Genomic DNA, 18,072 nt, shown 5'->3' with positions numbered 1-18,072 from the left:
AGAACTGTACTGGAGAAAATAAATGAAAGTGTTAGACTACAACGAGGTACTTTTGAGTTTGTGGTAATAGAGATTGAGAAAAAGCATCAATTCTATACATATTTTTTGACTACTTATTGGGTGCCAAGAAAAATTAAAATGGTAAGACATGATTCCTACCTTTGAGGAACTTAGAGTCTAACCAGGGAGATATATACATAAATAAATAATTCTAATATACTGTGAAAAGTGCCATGATAGAGGCAAGTAGAGTCACAAGGAGAAAATCATCCATTCTCCCTGGAAGGGATGTCTATTTCAAAACAAAACAAAACAAAACAAAAAAAAATACTTATACACTGTCGAGAAACAAAGAAGAAGAGTGAAAAAGAATTTTAGTCTAGATATTGGGAGCTGGACCTTGATTTTAATTATGACTTTATTTGGGTCATTTTTTATTAACCATTTAGTCCTCGAAACTTCAATTCTGCTAACAGTTCAAAGGGAACAATAATCCTTGAAATGTCTATTTCACGACAAAGTTGTAGAGATCAAATGAGATCGTATATATGAAAATACTTAACCCATGAAGTGCTGTTAAATAATATGAAGATATTTTAATTACTCATTTAATAAAAGGCATGTTGCACTAGACAAACCACACTGGAATTGATATTTTTCTTAATTAGCTTGATTTTGGAATACTGAATTGGTAAAAGAGGAAAAGACCTAGTGACAAATAATGATAATGGAAACAACTACCAACTATCAACTTCATATTAGGTGCTAAATGCTTTATATAAATTACCTGCTTAATTTTTGCAGTAATTCTAAGTACAGTACTATTTTCCACATTTTGTTCTACAAATAAGAGAACTGAGGCAAATCGAATAATTTGCCCAAGTCACAAAGAGTACAGAGACCCTGGGATTCAAACCTAAGCAGTCTGACTTCAGAGCCCACAGCTTCAACTATTATGCTATATACTATACCCTAAAAAAAAGCTGCACAAAAAAAGAAAGAGCTTGAGACACTAAGAATATCATGGAGACACTATACCACCCTTGGACCGTGTAACTCTAGATTTCTTGTTACACTGAAAAATCAATAAGCCCTTTTTTGCTGAGCCACTGTATTCCCTAATGAATACAGAACACTACAAAATATAGAAAATAAAAAAGAATCTGTAAAATTTCCTTTAAATTCTTTGTAGGGTTTTAAATTGTTAACCTAAAATTTCCAAGTCGCATCAAGGGGGAATGAGAAAACCTATGTTTAAGATAACTGACTCAACTATTAAAGAAAAATGTGTCACTCACCCAACAACAGCATATTGTTGTCCCTCGACAATAAGAACTTCAGCTGGTTTCCTTTCTTCTGTAGCTAGGGAGTAAAAAAATAAACAAGAGAGACATAGGTAAAAGATGAAACAAAATATTGCAGAAAAAATTTAAACTAGGAAAATGAAGAAGATAGTTACTATTTAGGGCCTGAAACTGTCTAATTTCTGAAAATAAATATCAACTTCTTAGGAAGCGATTTGGCACAGAGTATATAAAGTATAATGGGTTTGAAATCTGAGAGATTTGAATTTGAGTTCCAGTACTGCCAATTAATTAACTTCTTTGAGTCTCAATATCTGTATCTATTAAACATAGATAACAATATCTATCTTTCAGGATTATCGTTAATGATATAAAGATAATGATTATAAACTGTCTATCCTCTAGGTCTGACACATGGTAAATGATCGGTAAGTTGTAAAGAAAAAATGTTATTAGTTTGGAAAAGCAGAACTAACAATTCAACTGATCTTTTCTTTATTATACTTCTTAAAATACAAGTTAATTCCTATATTCAATGGATAGATTATATATTAACTTTTCAAGATTTTAATCCAGAAGTTACTTTATTTTCAGCATGTGATATTTCCTATCATTATAAAACAAAATTCAGCATGCTGAGACCAAAAGAAAGGTGGACTGGAATATTATCCTGAATCAGCCAAATTAATTAGATTACCATGGGCAAGTCATCATGCTTCCCTAAGCTTTAAGATCTCTATGGGCTCTAAGACATTTGTGAATGAAAAAGGGGCTATGTACAAGTTCAGTGACTGAAAGTAACCTCACCAGGTAATCTGATCATAAAATCCTAATCAGGCAGGTCATGGTAGGTAGTCATGCCTCAGGCCTACAACTTCCCAAGTAAAAGGTTAACTTTGCCTTAGGCAAGCCCTGTCCATTGTTTCTGTGCATCTAGGTTAACAGACCTTTGAAATGCCTCTTTTTCAGACCCCTTATAAGAATAACTACCCTCAAGAGAGCACATAATCTTAACTACCTCGTACCCTGCTTTCTCTTACCTTTATGTAATCCACCTTACATTCCCCCCTTAATTCCAAATGTGTAAAAACAATGGCAAAACTGTCATTTACCCAAAGCACTTGAAATCTTGCTTCCCAGCATATGTCCTCAATTTGGCTCAACTAAACTCAAAACAATTCTCTACAGATTAGGACATTCTTATGTCAACACATTAAATGTCTATTTCATTTCTTTCAAGCAAAGAAATTCAGTGTGATGTAATTTCTAATCACAATTTACTCTGTATGCCAAATTAAATTTTTTGATAACAGGGGCTGTATCTTAACCAATTCTCTACATTGCAGAGAAGTGGCATAGTATACAGTTAAGAAAAAGAGCCCTAAAGTCAGTCTGTCTGAATCTGGATCCCAGTTCTACCATCTCCTAGCTATGTAACCTTAGTCAAGTTGCTTAACTTCTTTGGGCCTCAGTTCTCATATTTGTGAAATGGGAATACTAAGTGTCTAGCTCACGGACCTATAAATGAGATAACAATGTAAAGTGCTTAGAACAAACTGTCTAGCATGAAGTAAGCACTCAATACTAACTTATCCATTTATTGTGTTACTACCTATTTGGCTAGGGATGGGGGAAATGAAGGTTATCCATTAACCCTCCCTATCCCCCATCCCTAGCCAAGTAGGTAGTAACTCAATAAATGGATGGTTTGATGAATAATAACCAAGAATCCTCAACTTGGTAAGAACTAGTAAAATATTAATGGACTTCAAATACCATATACCTTCTTTACTCTCAGAGGAAAAAAGAAAAGAAGAAAACACTGGGATAGAAGCAGGGTATGTAGAGAAACCTCCCATGGTCTGTATCCTCCAACAAGGAAGTAAAAATAAATAGTTCACTTTGCAGGAAAAACACATAGTTAATTCAATCACTGTATGTCCTTTTAATTAAAAAACCATTGTGTTTAATTAAAAAAGCATGACAGTGGATTACAAGACTGTTTATGGACAGAAAACATGTCAGTCATCTAGTATGACATCTCACACAATGGAAAGTCAATCAAATATAGCTTGAAACAGTGTATGAGTGATAAATCTTACAATTTTAAACCTGTGTTTCAGTGTTTTATTTTTCTTTCAGTTTTTGCTACTTGAATGCTTTTGCTTTGCTAATATCATATGGTTAATTTAAAAAATTGTGACTACCATCCAATACTGTTATCTACTAAAAATGGTCACTAGACAGTCTACGGCCATGCCACCCTGAACATGCCCGATCTTGTCTGATCTCGGAAGCTAAGCAGGGTCGGGCCTGGTTAGTAGTTGGATGGGAGACCACCTAGGAATACCAGGTGCTGCAGGTGTAATAAACAAACGAACAAACATTAAAAAAAAAAATGGTCACTCGACAATAGAAATTTACTTAATTCCTTCAATTCCTCTCTCTACCATATGTGAATTAATCTACTTTACACTTGTCTTTAAGGCCTCTCTTGTCACAGTGGTAGAAGAGATAGCCTTTCTCTTGAATTCTATTTTTGATTACAGGGACCTGCCCCACACTGTCACTCTTATCCTAAAATAACCTTCTTCCTGTTCTTGTTAAACATGAAAATATAATTCAGCTTCTAACTTAAAACTCCTCCCAACTCCCTGAGTGGATTTAGGTAACCTCAAATTTCTCTCATGTCTCTAGCTGCCACTTTGTAACTCACTTTCCCTTCACAGCCAAACTTGCTGAAAAAGTAGGCTGTACTTGTCCACCCTTCCCCACCTTTCCAGCTGCTTAGCCCTGAACTACAATCTGACTCTATCACTCTATTGAATTGCTAAGATTGCAAATGATCTCCTACATGTCAAACTGGTAATCACTGTATTTTACTCAGTCTATTTCTTAAGTAGAAATTGCATTTTGTACAAATATGAAGTACACGACTTAAAAACATTTCAATGTAAAAATATTAAAATTTCATTAAATGCATAAAATTTGAAAATGCAACCGCCTCCTCCATTAAAAATATTCAAAGACTTCAAAGTTTCAAATCTGGTATTATAGGATGAGTTGTATATAAATTTACATTATTATCACATGACAATTCCATTTTAACTTGTATACAAAAATATTTCCCATCCATTGTGAATCTTTCATATGAAACCCAACTGGTATTTGATACCAGTGACAATTCTCTTCTTGAAGCTCAAATTTTTTCACTTCTGTGTTCTGGATATCTTCCTACCTTGCCCTTTCTTAGTCTCCTTCATAGTTCTCTTTTTCTATGGTTCTTTACATCTGGTTTTCTTATATCATACTATATCTTGCTAATATATTATGTCTAATGTGATTGCTAATGCATATTTTTTATTAGACTTGGCCCTTTTCAAGTAGAATAACTGCTATCTCTGTTCCAATATCTGACACATAGATGATTACTAGTGTTCAACGAATGAATACATGTCTCTTAAACAATATGATACAGTGGTTCAGAACATAGCTATGAAATTATACAAAGCTGGTTTCAAATCTCAGCTTATCACATTTGTACAAAACTCCTTAACCCTTCAAAGCCTCATGCTTTCTCACTTAAACAAGGTAACAATAGTTTCTTCATCATAGATTGTTGAGAGGATAAACTGGAGTGACACATACAGAGCACCTGGTCCAGTGTCTGGCATGTGATTAACACTCAATAAATATCTGAAACTATTATTATAAATTACCACGGATACTTTTCCAGTCAACTACTTACTGGGAGAATTAGTTCTATGCTTTAAAGAGGTATTGTCAATTAAAGAAATATTAAGCTTTCCTACAAAAAGAACAAACAATATAAAATTGGAAGAGAGTGTGAGAAAAAATACACATACCCCCTGATTTTTTTTCAGGTAAAGCAATCTTTCCATCTGATATAGAATCAACAAGATCCTGAAATTCTGCAGGAACATCAGCTTGCTTCCAGCGCTCATTGTCTAAGAGGAGGCTATTCAAAAGTAAAAATGAAGGAAGATAAACTTTAATAATATTTCAATGCCATCTTCCTTGCTTGGAAAAAAAAAGAAGAGCTGAGTAAGTACATAAGACTTTTGTTATGTCTTTTAATAATAATAAAGACTACATGTATCTTAGTTAAATTTAAGTAGAACTCATGCAATACAAGGCACTGATTTTTAAACAGTAATTAATGGCCATTAGCTATTGTGAGTACATAAAACTTAAATAAATTAAAATCATTCATAAATAGTATGAATACTCTCAGAAAATAGTTCTCTTTTTATATCTCTTGGCCTAACCAAGAAAAGTCTTGAAACATAATCAACTTCACTTCGAGTGGGAAAGGAAAAGCTATCTACTAAGGATCTTCCTGAAAGATACTTTAATGGAAATAAACATTCTAACTCCACTTCGGAAAGCCAAGAAACGTGATTTTAATTCCACAATCTGCGTTTAAAAAGAAAAAAATTTGTCAAGGGTATGTTTGGCAAATCAATTAAGTTTCTTCTTTTAAATATAATTATGTTTTGTAAAGAAATGGAAAAAAATTTAAGAACAGAATGGACATGGCAATACTACCTGAGTTTGGTTTTTCTTTCTTCATGAAACCTGTTTACAAATTTATTAGCTTGGCTCTGAAGTGCTCCAAGTAATGACATGCTTTTTCTTCCACAGATCTGTTCAGTGTCTAAAATGAATGTTTCCATTAATCTAGAAAGTGTTATGAATTCCGTGGAATTTAGCTTCTCAAGAAAACCATCCTAAATTTTAAAGATAACATAAAAATCATGACATTCAGTATAACACCAACTCATTTTAACGAGTGTTAATATTATATTATTTTTATGACATATAATTATGTTAATTCATAAAAATTTCTTGAAAATCATTTTTAATGAAATTTTCCAATAGTTTAGTCCCAGAAATTGAACATAAAAAGTTTAAGATGTCCAAATTTTATTCTGACCCCTTTATAATACAGATCAAATAAATTCAGGTCATTCTATAAAAATTTCACAATATTGGAGTTTAACTAATTTTATAAATACGTTGCTTGGCTAGTTATACACACACACACATGTAACAGCATTATTAATTTCAAATTAATTATTAAGGTATTATATTTCAAAATAACTCTTTTAATCATTTATTTGAAATGAATACTTGAATAAGTTTTCCTATTTCTTTTATCTGGATTATTTTAATATCTCCCTTATAAACCACACCAGTACTGTTAAGTTTATCAAGTGTTAAAAATATAATATGTATTATATGGAACATAGGGATATAAGCAAGGATCTGAATCCAGATCTCCAAAATAATTACACTATGTATAAAATAGCTAAAGCTTTATCAAAACAACTAACCTTTGCTCTTGACATAAGAAATTTGACAGCTCGATCATGGCATATATCTGAGGCACTATACACTAACTCCTGGATAGTATTTGCCAGCTTTCCTAGCTCTAAGTCAGTTAATTTCATGTCTTCGTTCACCCTATAAATGATAAAAAGAGATTACGACAGGAAAAGTTGTAAACACATTGTTATACATTGGTGGCATATTCGTAAAAAACAAAAAGCTGTAAATTCACATTTGAGGAAAAATTCTGTGATATCTCAAATACATTTTTTTGTGGTGAAGCATCGCTTAAACAAGCTCAGGTAATACAAATATATTTTAGCCTAATCTTATATAAGGATAATTTTTTCTTTCTGTTGTAGTGTTTTTAATACTTAGTTCAGACTCTGGTTGAAAATGCTACAAAAACTATAGCAAAAAAATTTTTAGTTAGGTATAAGGTGGTAGCTGTGGTAGGTTTTACATAAGTGTTTTGGATGACACAGTAGAAGGAGGAAGAAGGAAGGAATGTTATTTCATGACCAATGGGCCATTTTTTAGTTAGAATTATGAATGATTGTTAACTAACATTCAGTTTAATTGAACGTTATCTGAGCATTTACTGTATTTAAGTGCTTGGCACTAGAAGGGATATAATACATCACTGCCCCCAAGAAACTTATAGTTGAATAGGAGTATTTATAAGATGTAATGCATTTTTTTCCAGTTTTGAGAAAGAAATGTAATTAAGACTTTCAGTTTTTATACATTTTACCCCTGGGGCATATATAAAAATCACTGATTCCATGCCAATAATTCATTTTAGTGTCAATAAGAACAAGTTAAGTGCTAGCATCATTTTTCTCCCTTTTGGTTGAATTAAAATAATTTTCGAAGATATTACAAAGAGGCTCTGAAATATATTAATTAGAGACAAACCACTATTCTAACTGGGCTAAGGTGTTAAAGTTATTTCTGGCTAGCCTTCGAAATAATACTATCACTAAATTTACTAAAGCTTTAAAATAATAGAAGGATTAATATTCTTAAAGTACTCTCAGAAACAGTAATTTGTTTGGTTCTCACTCTTTGAGGCAGGTAGATAAGTATCTACTTTACAGATGACGACACTGAATCTTTGAAAGTTTAACTGACCTATCTAAGGTTATAAGATTAAGATAGTTTGGGACTAGAATCCAGAATTAGTCTAATTTTATTTCTCATCTACTAAGCTTCCTTTACTCCAACATTTACTTCTATATAGACAGCTGAGTGCTATTTCAATACCAGCTCCCACAAAACTGTGCTTAAATTTCAAAGTTTAAATTTATTATTAAAATAAAATTTTATTTTCTAAAGGATGCCTAAAATTTATCCCCATGTAACAGGATGATAAAGAATTTGGAACTCTAGGAAAAATGCTACCAATTCACAAAGATATAAACAGAAAATAGCAAATAAAAACTAATGTCTTTTAAAAAGCAGGGTGACAATTCGAAAAGCTGGGAAATTTTTTTTTTAAATCATTTATCCGTAATTCTGCTTTTTAAAAAGATTTTTAATTTTTAAGTCTAATTGGATCTTTTTCATGTTATTGAGGGAAAAAACCTCGTGAACGTTTCTGGGTATATATAGAAATGAATTGAAAACAGGACCTCAAAGAGATATTTGCACACCCATGTTCAAGTAGTAACACTATTCAAAATAACCAAGAGATGGAAACAACCCAAGAGTCTGCTGACAGATGAAAAGATAAATAAAATGTGGTCTATACATACAATAGAATATTATTCAATCTTAAATTAGAAGGAAATTCTGACACATGCTACAACATGGTTGAACCTTGAAGACATTATGCTAAGTGAAATAAGCAGACACTAGAGGACAAATACTGTACGATTCCACTTGCATGAGGTACCTGGAGTAGTCCAAGTATGTGGGGATAGAAAGTAGAAGGGTAGTTGCCAGGAGATGAGTGAAGGAAGAATGGGCGGTTGTTAGATAGTTTCACTTTCGCAAGATGAAAAAATTCTAGAGACTGGTTGCACAACAATGCGAATATATTTACCACTACTAGACTGTACACTTAGAAATAGTTAAGATGGTAAATTTTATGTATTTTTTCCAACAATTTAAAATAAATCATTTTTTTAAAAAACCCGACAAAACTTTCTAATCTTTTCCATTATTTTTCCTTTCCCATTTCCTGCTTGGGAAATTATTCACTCTTTTGTGCCCATTTCAGCATTGCAATAAACTTACAAAATTGTAGATTATTTTGACAATGTTAAGAAAATAAAGAAAATCTACCACTAACAAGGATAAAATGCCAGACATCATTTTTGTGTTATAGCCATGACACAATTAAATACTACAAAAACACCAGATACAAGAGGGTGGCTCCATAGTGTAGTGGTTAGCACGTCTGCTTTACATGCAGGAGGTCCTGGGTTCATGCCCCAGATGGAGCCACGGACCATACCCCGGGTGCGCCTGGCCTCCCAAGTGTGCCAGGGGTGCAAGGCCCCGGGTGTGCGCCGCGAGCATGTGGGAGGAGATGACAGCCTTCAGAGATCCAGTTCTTAAAAGGAAACAACAACATCCATAGGTCAAGGATGGAAGTGGGGAGGTGGGGAGAATTAAAGAGGGGGAAAAAAAAAAAAACAGATACAAGAATAGCCAGAGCCCTTGTAAAAGTCAACTAGTCAGAGTCACACTTATAAATATACTCAATTAATTTATTGCTCCTTTAAGCTGGGTAGTTCCCATACATACATGTGCCTATAAAACATAGGAAGAACCATCTATAGAACCTGTTATCATGTTGTGGGAGCACATAATTGGGGAAAGCCAGAGAAGCTTCAAAATCTAAAGTGAGCCACAATGGAGGTGGTAAGGGAGGGCTATAAACTATGAGACCACATCTGATTTAAAGGAATCTCAAATAGTATGGCAGAGTGTTAGTTACCTTGCAATATCTTATCTCTTTTCTGCCACAATAATAGTTTTAGCTGGCAAGTAGTCAAAAAGCTAAAGATTATTTCTCAAGCCTCCCCTACAGCTAGTTATAGCCATGTGATAATATTCTGGCCACCAAGATGTGGGTGGAAATAATGAGTGCAAATTCTGGATTGTGCTCTTCCAAAAAAATAAAAATAAAATAAAATATAAACAAATCTATGTGCAGGCAACAGAGAACTAACAAATCTAAAATCTAAATGGATTTGTAGCAGACCAAGAATTATCAAGCCAGTCTTGGAAGAAAGGTAGGAGAAATTATTCTACCACATATTGAGTCTAATTAACAAGCTATAGTAACTAAGACAATTTTACTTAATGATACTGGTACAAAGACAGACAAGTGAACAAAATAAAGTCTAGAAACAGACTCACACATATATGAACATTTGATTTAAGGCAAGAGTGAGTAAGAATCTTTCCAACAAATGCTGTGAGATCAGAAAGATATCTATATGTGGAAAAAAGAAAACAATCTCATATATACACAAAAATCAATTTCAGGTGGACTGCTAATCTAAATGTAAAGGGGATAGCCACAAAACTTCTAGAAGATAACATAAGAAAATACCATCAAGGCCTTAGGGTAGAGAAAGATTTCTTAATAGGATGCAAAAATAACACAAACCATAAAGAAAAAGAATGAATCATAGAATTATATTAAAATTAAAAACTTTGGTTCACCAAAGACCCCAATAAGAGAATGAAAAGTCAACCCACAGAGTGGGAGAAGATATATGCGATACACAACTGACAAAAGGCTTGTGTTGAGACTACATAAAGAACTCCCATAAATCAATAAGAAATAAAAGACAAATCAATAGAGAAATAGGCAAAGGCCATGAATAGATACTTCATAGAAGAGGCTATCCAAACAGATAATGAATATATGAAAAATGCTCTTACCAATCATCAGAGAGATAAAGTCAAAGCAACTAAACCTGCGACATACTCATCAGAATGGCTAACATGTAAAAAGACTAACAATACGAAGAGTGAATGAAGATGTAGTGACAGGAACTCTTCCACATTGCTGATGAGATTGTAAATGAGTACAATCACTTTGGGAAATTGTTACTAGCTAAACTGACCATTCACACATCTTATTCATTCCTAGGTATATATTCAACAGAAATGTTTATAACATATGCACCAAAAAGCAGCTGTAAGAACGTTCACAACAACCAAAACAGAAACCCAAATTCCATCACCAGTAGAAAGAATACATTGTGGTGTAGTCAGAAAGTAGAATCTTTGTACACAAATAAAAATAAACTATTGTTATATGCAAGAACTTAGAAAAATATCATGAAATGCTGAATGAAAGAAATTAGAGACAAAAGAACATGGTTCCAGAAAACCAATAGTCTGGGAATTGGTAGAGTGAAGGTACAGTGGCAAGAGGGGCTTCTAGAGAGCTGATAATGTCCTATTTCTTATTCTGGGTGGTGACTGTACCAGTGTATTCACCTTGTAGTAATTAACTGAGCTGAACACTTACAATTGATATACTGTCAACTGTAACAGCTATGGACCTTCTACCCCTGAATAGTTAGACGAAACATAATTCTATATTGTTTAAGCTATAGAGATTTTCACATCTTTTTAATATCTTATTGAAACCATTAATAAGATGACTGAAAGTCTTGTTAAGTTGGCAGCAATTACCATACTCACATAATGTCAGCACCTCCTGGAGTAGCAGATGATGATGTCTGCTCTTTGCTGGATGAAGAATCAGTAGTACATTCTGGTTCAGAAACCGAATCACTGCTGCAGGGCTCACTATTTGGAGATGCATTTCTTTGCGAGGTAGTGTCAATTGCTATAGGTGTTAGTTCACTCTCACTGAATGCATCACTTATAAACATGCCTTCATGGATTAAATAAGCCACCTCTGTGTCCAGTGAATTATCTTTTGCAGCATTCTTCTGTTGTGAAATCTCCTCCAATTCTCTAGTTCTTTGGTTTTTGTCAAGAACTGAGAGAACAACACTATGAATGATATTTAATGTTGCCTACAAGAAAAAAAAAACACATTTTTAAAAATTTAAAATATCCTACACCTAAAGTTCCCCAAAGTGAATTCTGTGCATGTACTTTTGAGCATCTTATAAATGAGTCAAGGTCATGCATATCAGAATTTCTACCACTCTTTTATTACACAGTAAAGGTGATCTGTGAAAAAATTGTTCAAGAGAAATAGGTTCTCTAAAGCTTAAGAATAGAGTTCTGTATTTCAATTGATTTTTTAAATAGAAATCTCCCTAAATGTATTACGGTATATTTCTCTAATCTGTTAGATAGGTTACTCTAAACATAATTTCCCTGTCAGAGAATCATATTCATTGATGTGCTTGCTTAAAATTAAAAAATCCATATTCCTTACATGCCTACTCTTATATCCACCTCTCTCTCATTTCACCCTTTTTCTCACTGATTCACTACTCTGCGGAAATTCTGGTTCTCTTTCTATTCTTCTAAATTCCATTATTCTCATCTCAGTGCATTTGTTGTTTCCTCTGCCTGGAATGCTCTTCACCTTGATCTTTGCATATATGTTTCCTTCTGATCACTCAGGTTCTTACACAAATGCCACTTTCTCAAAGAAGCCTTCTCTGACTCTTCTCCCAGCAACTTAATCCCATTACCCAATTTTTAAAAAATAAATCATCTTTTTAACTTCTTAATTCTAGGTCTCCTACTAGAATGTTAGCTCTATCCTAATGCTAAGAATAATGCATGTAGGAGGTACATAAAAAATATTGAAAGCTAGGTGAATTAAGAGTAAATTTATATATATTAATAATCTTTATGGACTATTAAGAAATAAGGGGTTATTTGCCTACTTTAACATTCATGGTTATGCTCTCATAGTTTGTTGCCACCTTCTCAAAACACTTGATTTCTTTTTCAGGATCCACATGGTTCTAGGGAGGCAGACTTCAATTTCAGGTCTCCAAAAACAGGATAAGGGTCTAAGCTAGTGCAATGAGAACATGAAACCCCCAGGCCTGAGCTTAAAGCTAAAGAAGATACACAGACAACATACTGAGAGAAATGTAGAGAAACAAAGCCAATGCTTAATATCATCGACCTCTCTATGAAGCACCTGAAAGGCTGACCTACTTCTGGATATTTTTCAGTTACATAAGCTAATAAATCTCTTTAATTGTTTAAGACATTCTGACTTATGTTTCCTATTATTTGGAAATAAAAACACTCTAAATGATACAATAGCCCATACAGTATAGAGCAGATGTTCTGTGCCTTCAAGGTCTATACTAACAAAGTGTCTATGGATACTGCATTTTTTTCCTCCATTGATTGGTAACTTTCTCTGCCACAAACTTGCTCCTTCCTACACTCCACCATTAATGCTTTTAATCTCTACACTGTCTTAATCTTTGATGTGCTTATTTCCCCACCTTCATTTTGCCTTTCTTCCTATCTTTCCGTCTTGCAGATTTTCTTAACTTTTTTAAAATAGAAAGTCTATAATGTAGACATGGGGTGGACGTGGTCCTTCCCTTCCCACATTTATTCTGCCCCTCCCCCATAGAAATAGAGCCATGCAAAACTGAGTCCACCTTCCAGCTTCAGGTGTCAGTCCTGAATAACCTACTCAGTGTACCCCCAATCTCTTTGCCATATTAGTTCAAAGATAAGAAGACAATCCTGACCCAAATCAATATGTGCATGGCATTTTCCTGACCACAGTGATTATGTATGTGACCTAAATTGGTCCAATCAATTAAAAGCTAAGGACTTTCATTTGATGACTACAGAAAAAAAAAAAATCTTGTTCTAGGTGGTATAGTATATATATGTGGAAGACCTGGAACTGTTGTAGCAATTTTACTATAATTAGATTAGTCTGAAGATAAAACCAAGAGGATAGTAGGAGTGAATTAAAACAAAGAAACTAAGCTAGAAAACCAAGACCACATCATGTCTGATGACTAAACTCATTTTTAGATTAAGTTACCTGAGCCAATATATTTATTTTAGTTTTAAAATTAATTTGATTTGCATACTGTGCCTCTTCTGACAATATCTTAGCTAATACAATAATAAATTTTCCATATACGGTATATCAGGTGTTCTCTTAGGGATTCTTCTTCATTGTTTTCACCAGACCTAGAGTTTTAAAAGTTTGCCAATAATTTTTTTCCAGGTCTAGAGACATTCTTGCTTAAGGATGCAAGAATATTTTATAATATATAATAGATTCAACAGTAGGTAAAATATTTACTTTCTGAACTTATCTATTATAGCAGTTCATAGTCAAGTTCGTGTTTCAGAAAGACCAGAACAACTAAACCAAATAAAATTCTCCAAACTTGAGAATACTGAATGAAATACTTTGGTAATTATATTGACAAGTCTCTAAAATGACAGACCAGGATTATTTGTCCACATAACAAAATGAAAACTTAAGAGCTAGAAATTCCCTGAAAAAAAATATAAGCTGCTTTTAAGGATTATTTTCTTTTTTAGTTATAGAAATCAGCCTACTCTATAGGGTATTGTCAACAAATAAGAATTTTAATAAAAATTCAAAATACAAATAACAGTAAAGAAGAACAGAGGTCTCATACTTGGAGATTTGATTTCTAAACTTCCTAAAAGCTACAGTTATCAAAATCATGAGATACTGGCATAAATATAGACATATGGATAGAATAGAGAATAATAAACCCTCATATATATGATGGTGTGACAAGAGTACCAAAATCATGCAATGGGAAAAAGACAGTCTTCAACAAATGGTGTTTAGAAAACTGGATATCCACATGCCAAAAACCAAAAAAGAGCCATTCTCTTACATCATATACAAAAATTAACTCAAAATAGATAAAAGATCTATTAGGGGGAAAGCTTAATGACATTGAATTTGGCAATGATTTCTTGAATAAAAGCACAGGCAACAAAAAAAAAATAGATAAAGTGAACTATATCAAAATTAAATACTTCTGTGCACCAAAGGGCACAATCAACGGAGTGAAAAAGCAACCCATAAAATGGGAGAAAAAATTTGCAAGTCATATTATCTGTTATGGACTTAGTAGCTAGACTATATACAAACTCCTACTATTCAAAAACAAACAAAAAACAACAACCTGATTTTACAAAATGGGTGAAGAGGATACTTCTCTAAAGAAGATATACAAAAATGGCCAATAAGCACATAAAAAGATCAATATCACTAATAATTAAAAAAATGAAAATCAAAACCAAATGAGATACCACCTTATACCTATTAAGAAGACTACTACCAAAGAAAGAGAAAATAACAAGTGTTAACAAGGATGTAAAGAAATTGGAACACTTGTGCACTGCTGGTAGGAATATAAAACGGTGCAACTGTTATGAAAAACAGTATGGAAGTTCCTCAAATAATTAGAAACAGAATTACATAAGATCCAACAATTCCACTTATGGATATATACCCAAAAGAAGTGAAAACAACTAAGAGATACTGGTATTCTCATGTTAATAAAAGCATTATTCACAATAGCAAAAAGTGAAAGCACTGACGGAAAAATGAACAAAATGTGGTATATACATATAATGGAATATTATGCAACCTTAAATGAAATTCTGACACATGCCTCAAAATGAATAAACTTTGAGGACATTAAGCTAAATGAAATAAACCAATCACAATAGGAAAGGTACTATGTAATCACACTTATATAAGGTACCTAGAGTAGTCAAAGTCATAGAGGCAGAAAGTAAATGGTGGTTGCCAGGAGGAAGAAGAAAGAGAAAAAGAGAAGTTATTGTTTTAATAAGTACAGAGTTTTGGTTTTTTGAGATGAAAAGAGCTCTGCAGACGGATGGTGATGATAGTAGCATAATCATGTGAAAGCCACTGAACTATACAATTAAAATGGTTAAGATGGTAAATTTTATGCTAAGAGTGTTTTACCACAATAAAAAATTCAATAAATACAATTAACAACAACATGAATTCTTAAGTCATTAATAATTACTCAAATATAAAATTTTCAAGCCCCCAACTTTTAAATTTTTTTCTATATTTATACTAAAAATATTATGGAATGTTCTGGCTAAAATTTTAAGCTTTCATTTCTTTTTTTAAAATATAACTTACTTTCTACTAAAGTGACATCAGATATTCTTTGTTTCTGAGAAATAAATATAAGAATGTAGAATAGTAAATCAATAACCATGGTAAATTAAGTAAGAGCTTCACAGTTTACCTCTGTAACATGGTAAACACTATTAAAAAACAAAATGATCTTTTCTGATTATAAAAGTAATACCTCTTTGTAGAAAATTTAAGGAAAATAGAAAAAAAAAAAAAAAACAAATTCAAATTATACATAGTCCACTTAAAGACAACCACCCAAAAAGACAAGCTGTTTCTTTGTTCTATGAAAATGAAGAGATAAAAAAATAATCTTTTTAACATAGCTGAGATTATACTGCATAAGCAGGTCTATATCTTGTCTTTTCACTTAATGTTATAATGTATGCATTTTCTTTAATAATTAAAAATCCTGGACTACATGATATCCCATGGTAATAAACATACCAGGCATAACTTATTTAAACAGTCTTCTATTGTTAGACATCTGGGTCCTTTCCAATTTGTAGTGTTTTGGTTTTTTTTTTAATTCTTCATTAAAAGTGAACAGCTTATAATTAACATTATTTTTTAGTAAAACCATACCCTTATAGAACCAAACTTTTTTCAAGGTTATATGTCATCCTTAAAGATGTTTCACAGAAGTATCAGTTTAAGTGGCCTGTGAAAATGAGACATCACAACTATGACAAATCAGGTTCCATACTGTAAATACATCAAATACAGTCATTTCCATTCTGCAGGGATACATTCCAAGACCTCCAGTGCATGACTGAAACTATGAATAGTACCAAACCCTATATATACTTATGTTTTTTTCCTACCTATATGTACCTATGATAAAATTCAATTTATAAATTAGGCACAGTAAAAGATTAAGAATAATAGCTAATAATAAAATGGAACAATTTTAACAATATGCTGTAGTAAAAGCTGTGTAATAGTGGTCACTCTTTTTAGGATATCCCTTCATAAAGGCTCAGTGTTTTCTGACACAGCACAATGCCATCTATTGAACACATTTTTTGGTTCATGCCTTCCACCCACAAATTTAATGCTTTTTCTATTTAAGCTACGCACTTAGCATGCATTTCACCATAACTTTTGTAGTTTGAAGTGCAACAGAAAAACTAGCATATTTCTTTTTCCTTCTTCACTATTTCATTGACAGAAGATTCATTCTTACCATAGATCTTAACAGCCTCAGCACCCAATTATTTTTCCTTTCCTTAGTAAAAATCAAGAACTTTCACCTTTTCATTTCAAAGAAGCCAGTATCACTACTCTTGCATTTTGGAGCCATATTATTAAGTAAAATAAGAGTTAGTTACTTGAACACAAGCACTGTGATACCATGACAGTCAATCTGATAACCAAGATGGCTACTATCTGAGTAATGGGTGAGTAGCATATATAGTGTGGATCTGCTAGACAAGGGATAATTCATGTATTCATGTCCTGGGAAGTATGGAGCAGTATAGCATGAGGTTCCATTATGGTACTCAGAATGGAGAGCAATTTAAAACTTACTAAATGTTTACCAAATTCTTTATGAGCATTACTGAAATGTCAATAAGAAAAACTCATGCCATAGATAAGTACCAAAGTCCCCCAGACCATTTTAACATGATACTCAGGAGATGCTAGGAATGTTAACTAGCACATACAACACAATACAGACACTTGATAATTCCAAGAATATCTAATTTCACAAAAAGTCTGTTATAATCTGTAATTCCTAATGACTCCCTTATTAAAACACAATCCCAACAAATATGTATTAGGGTCAGTGACATATTTTCTTCTGAAAAATGTTTCATGGTTATGTATTCTCTTCCTTATACTGGGTGGCCTAAAATTAAGTGGTTTAACTAAAGAGACAAAATAATTAATGCATGATCCCTGACTGAATCGCAGATTGAAAAATGAAATAAAAACCTGCAATGAAGGACATTAGTAAGGCAATTTAAATATATACGACATGTTTAAAAATAACACTACCATCAACTCTGAATTTCTAGAAAATTAAGTGGTTTGAGACAGAGTTTTAAGTGATTCTATATACTGAACCTCTAGATAATCTAGAGAGATTCAAGTATCATAAAGCCACTAGAGAAAATATTATTGTATGATATTTAATGCCAAGTAAGCATTATATTTCTTAATATAAAACAAATCTAAATTATAAAAAGAACCAAAATAATCTGAAACACTTCAAATCTTACTTAAAACTAAGCCTCTTTAGAAAATTACAAAAACAAAGAAACTGTGTTTTATTCTATATAGATTTATAAATTTTAT

The 18,072-nt window shown here is 32.6% G+C and overlaps 1 protein-coding gene and 1 pseudogene across 6 annotated transcripts in view; one reads left to right on the top strand and one right to left on the bottom strand.

Annotated features, from left to right (window-relative positions):
- Positions 1-18,072, bottom strand: part of VPS54 (VPS54, GARP complex subunit) — an 89,710-nt gene that overhangs the window by 18,871 nt on the left and 52,767 nt on the right. For all 6 annotated transcript variants that reach the window (XR_002777534.1, XM_011381869.2, XM_011381872.1 and 3 more), the window contains 5 exons: positions 11,331-11,671; positions 6,662-6,791; positions 5,874-6,055; positions 5,171-5,283; positions 1,299-1,362 (listed from right to left, as the gene is read on the bottom strand). Coding sequence is in view for 5 of the 6 variants with exons in the window: in XM_011381869.2 (XP_011380171.1) it covers positions 1,299-1,362; positions 5,171-5,283; positions 5,874-6,055; positions 6,662-6,791; positions 11,331-11,671 (830 nt within the window). In the remaining variant the exon portion in view is untranslated. The remainder of the gene's footprint in view (positions 1-1,298; positions 1,363-5,170; positions 5,284-5,873; positions 6,056-6,661; positions 6,792-11,330; positions 11,672-18,072) is intronic.
- Positions 3,551-3,669, top strand: LOC111732389 (annotated as a pseudogene).

This window comes from Pteropus vampyrus, unplaced genomic scaffold, assembly GCF_000151845.1.
Source record: "Pteropus vampyrus isolate Shadow unplaced genomic scaffold, Pvam_2.0 Scaffold453, whole genome shotgun sequence".
In the NCBI taxonomy this organism is placed as follows: Eukaryota; Metazoa; Chordata; class Mammalia; order Chiroptera; family Pteropodidae; genus Pteropus; species Pteropus vampyrus.
Note: the sequence above shows the minus strand (reverse complement) of the source record. Positions and strands in the feature narration are given on the sequence as shown.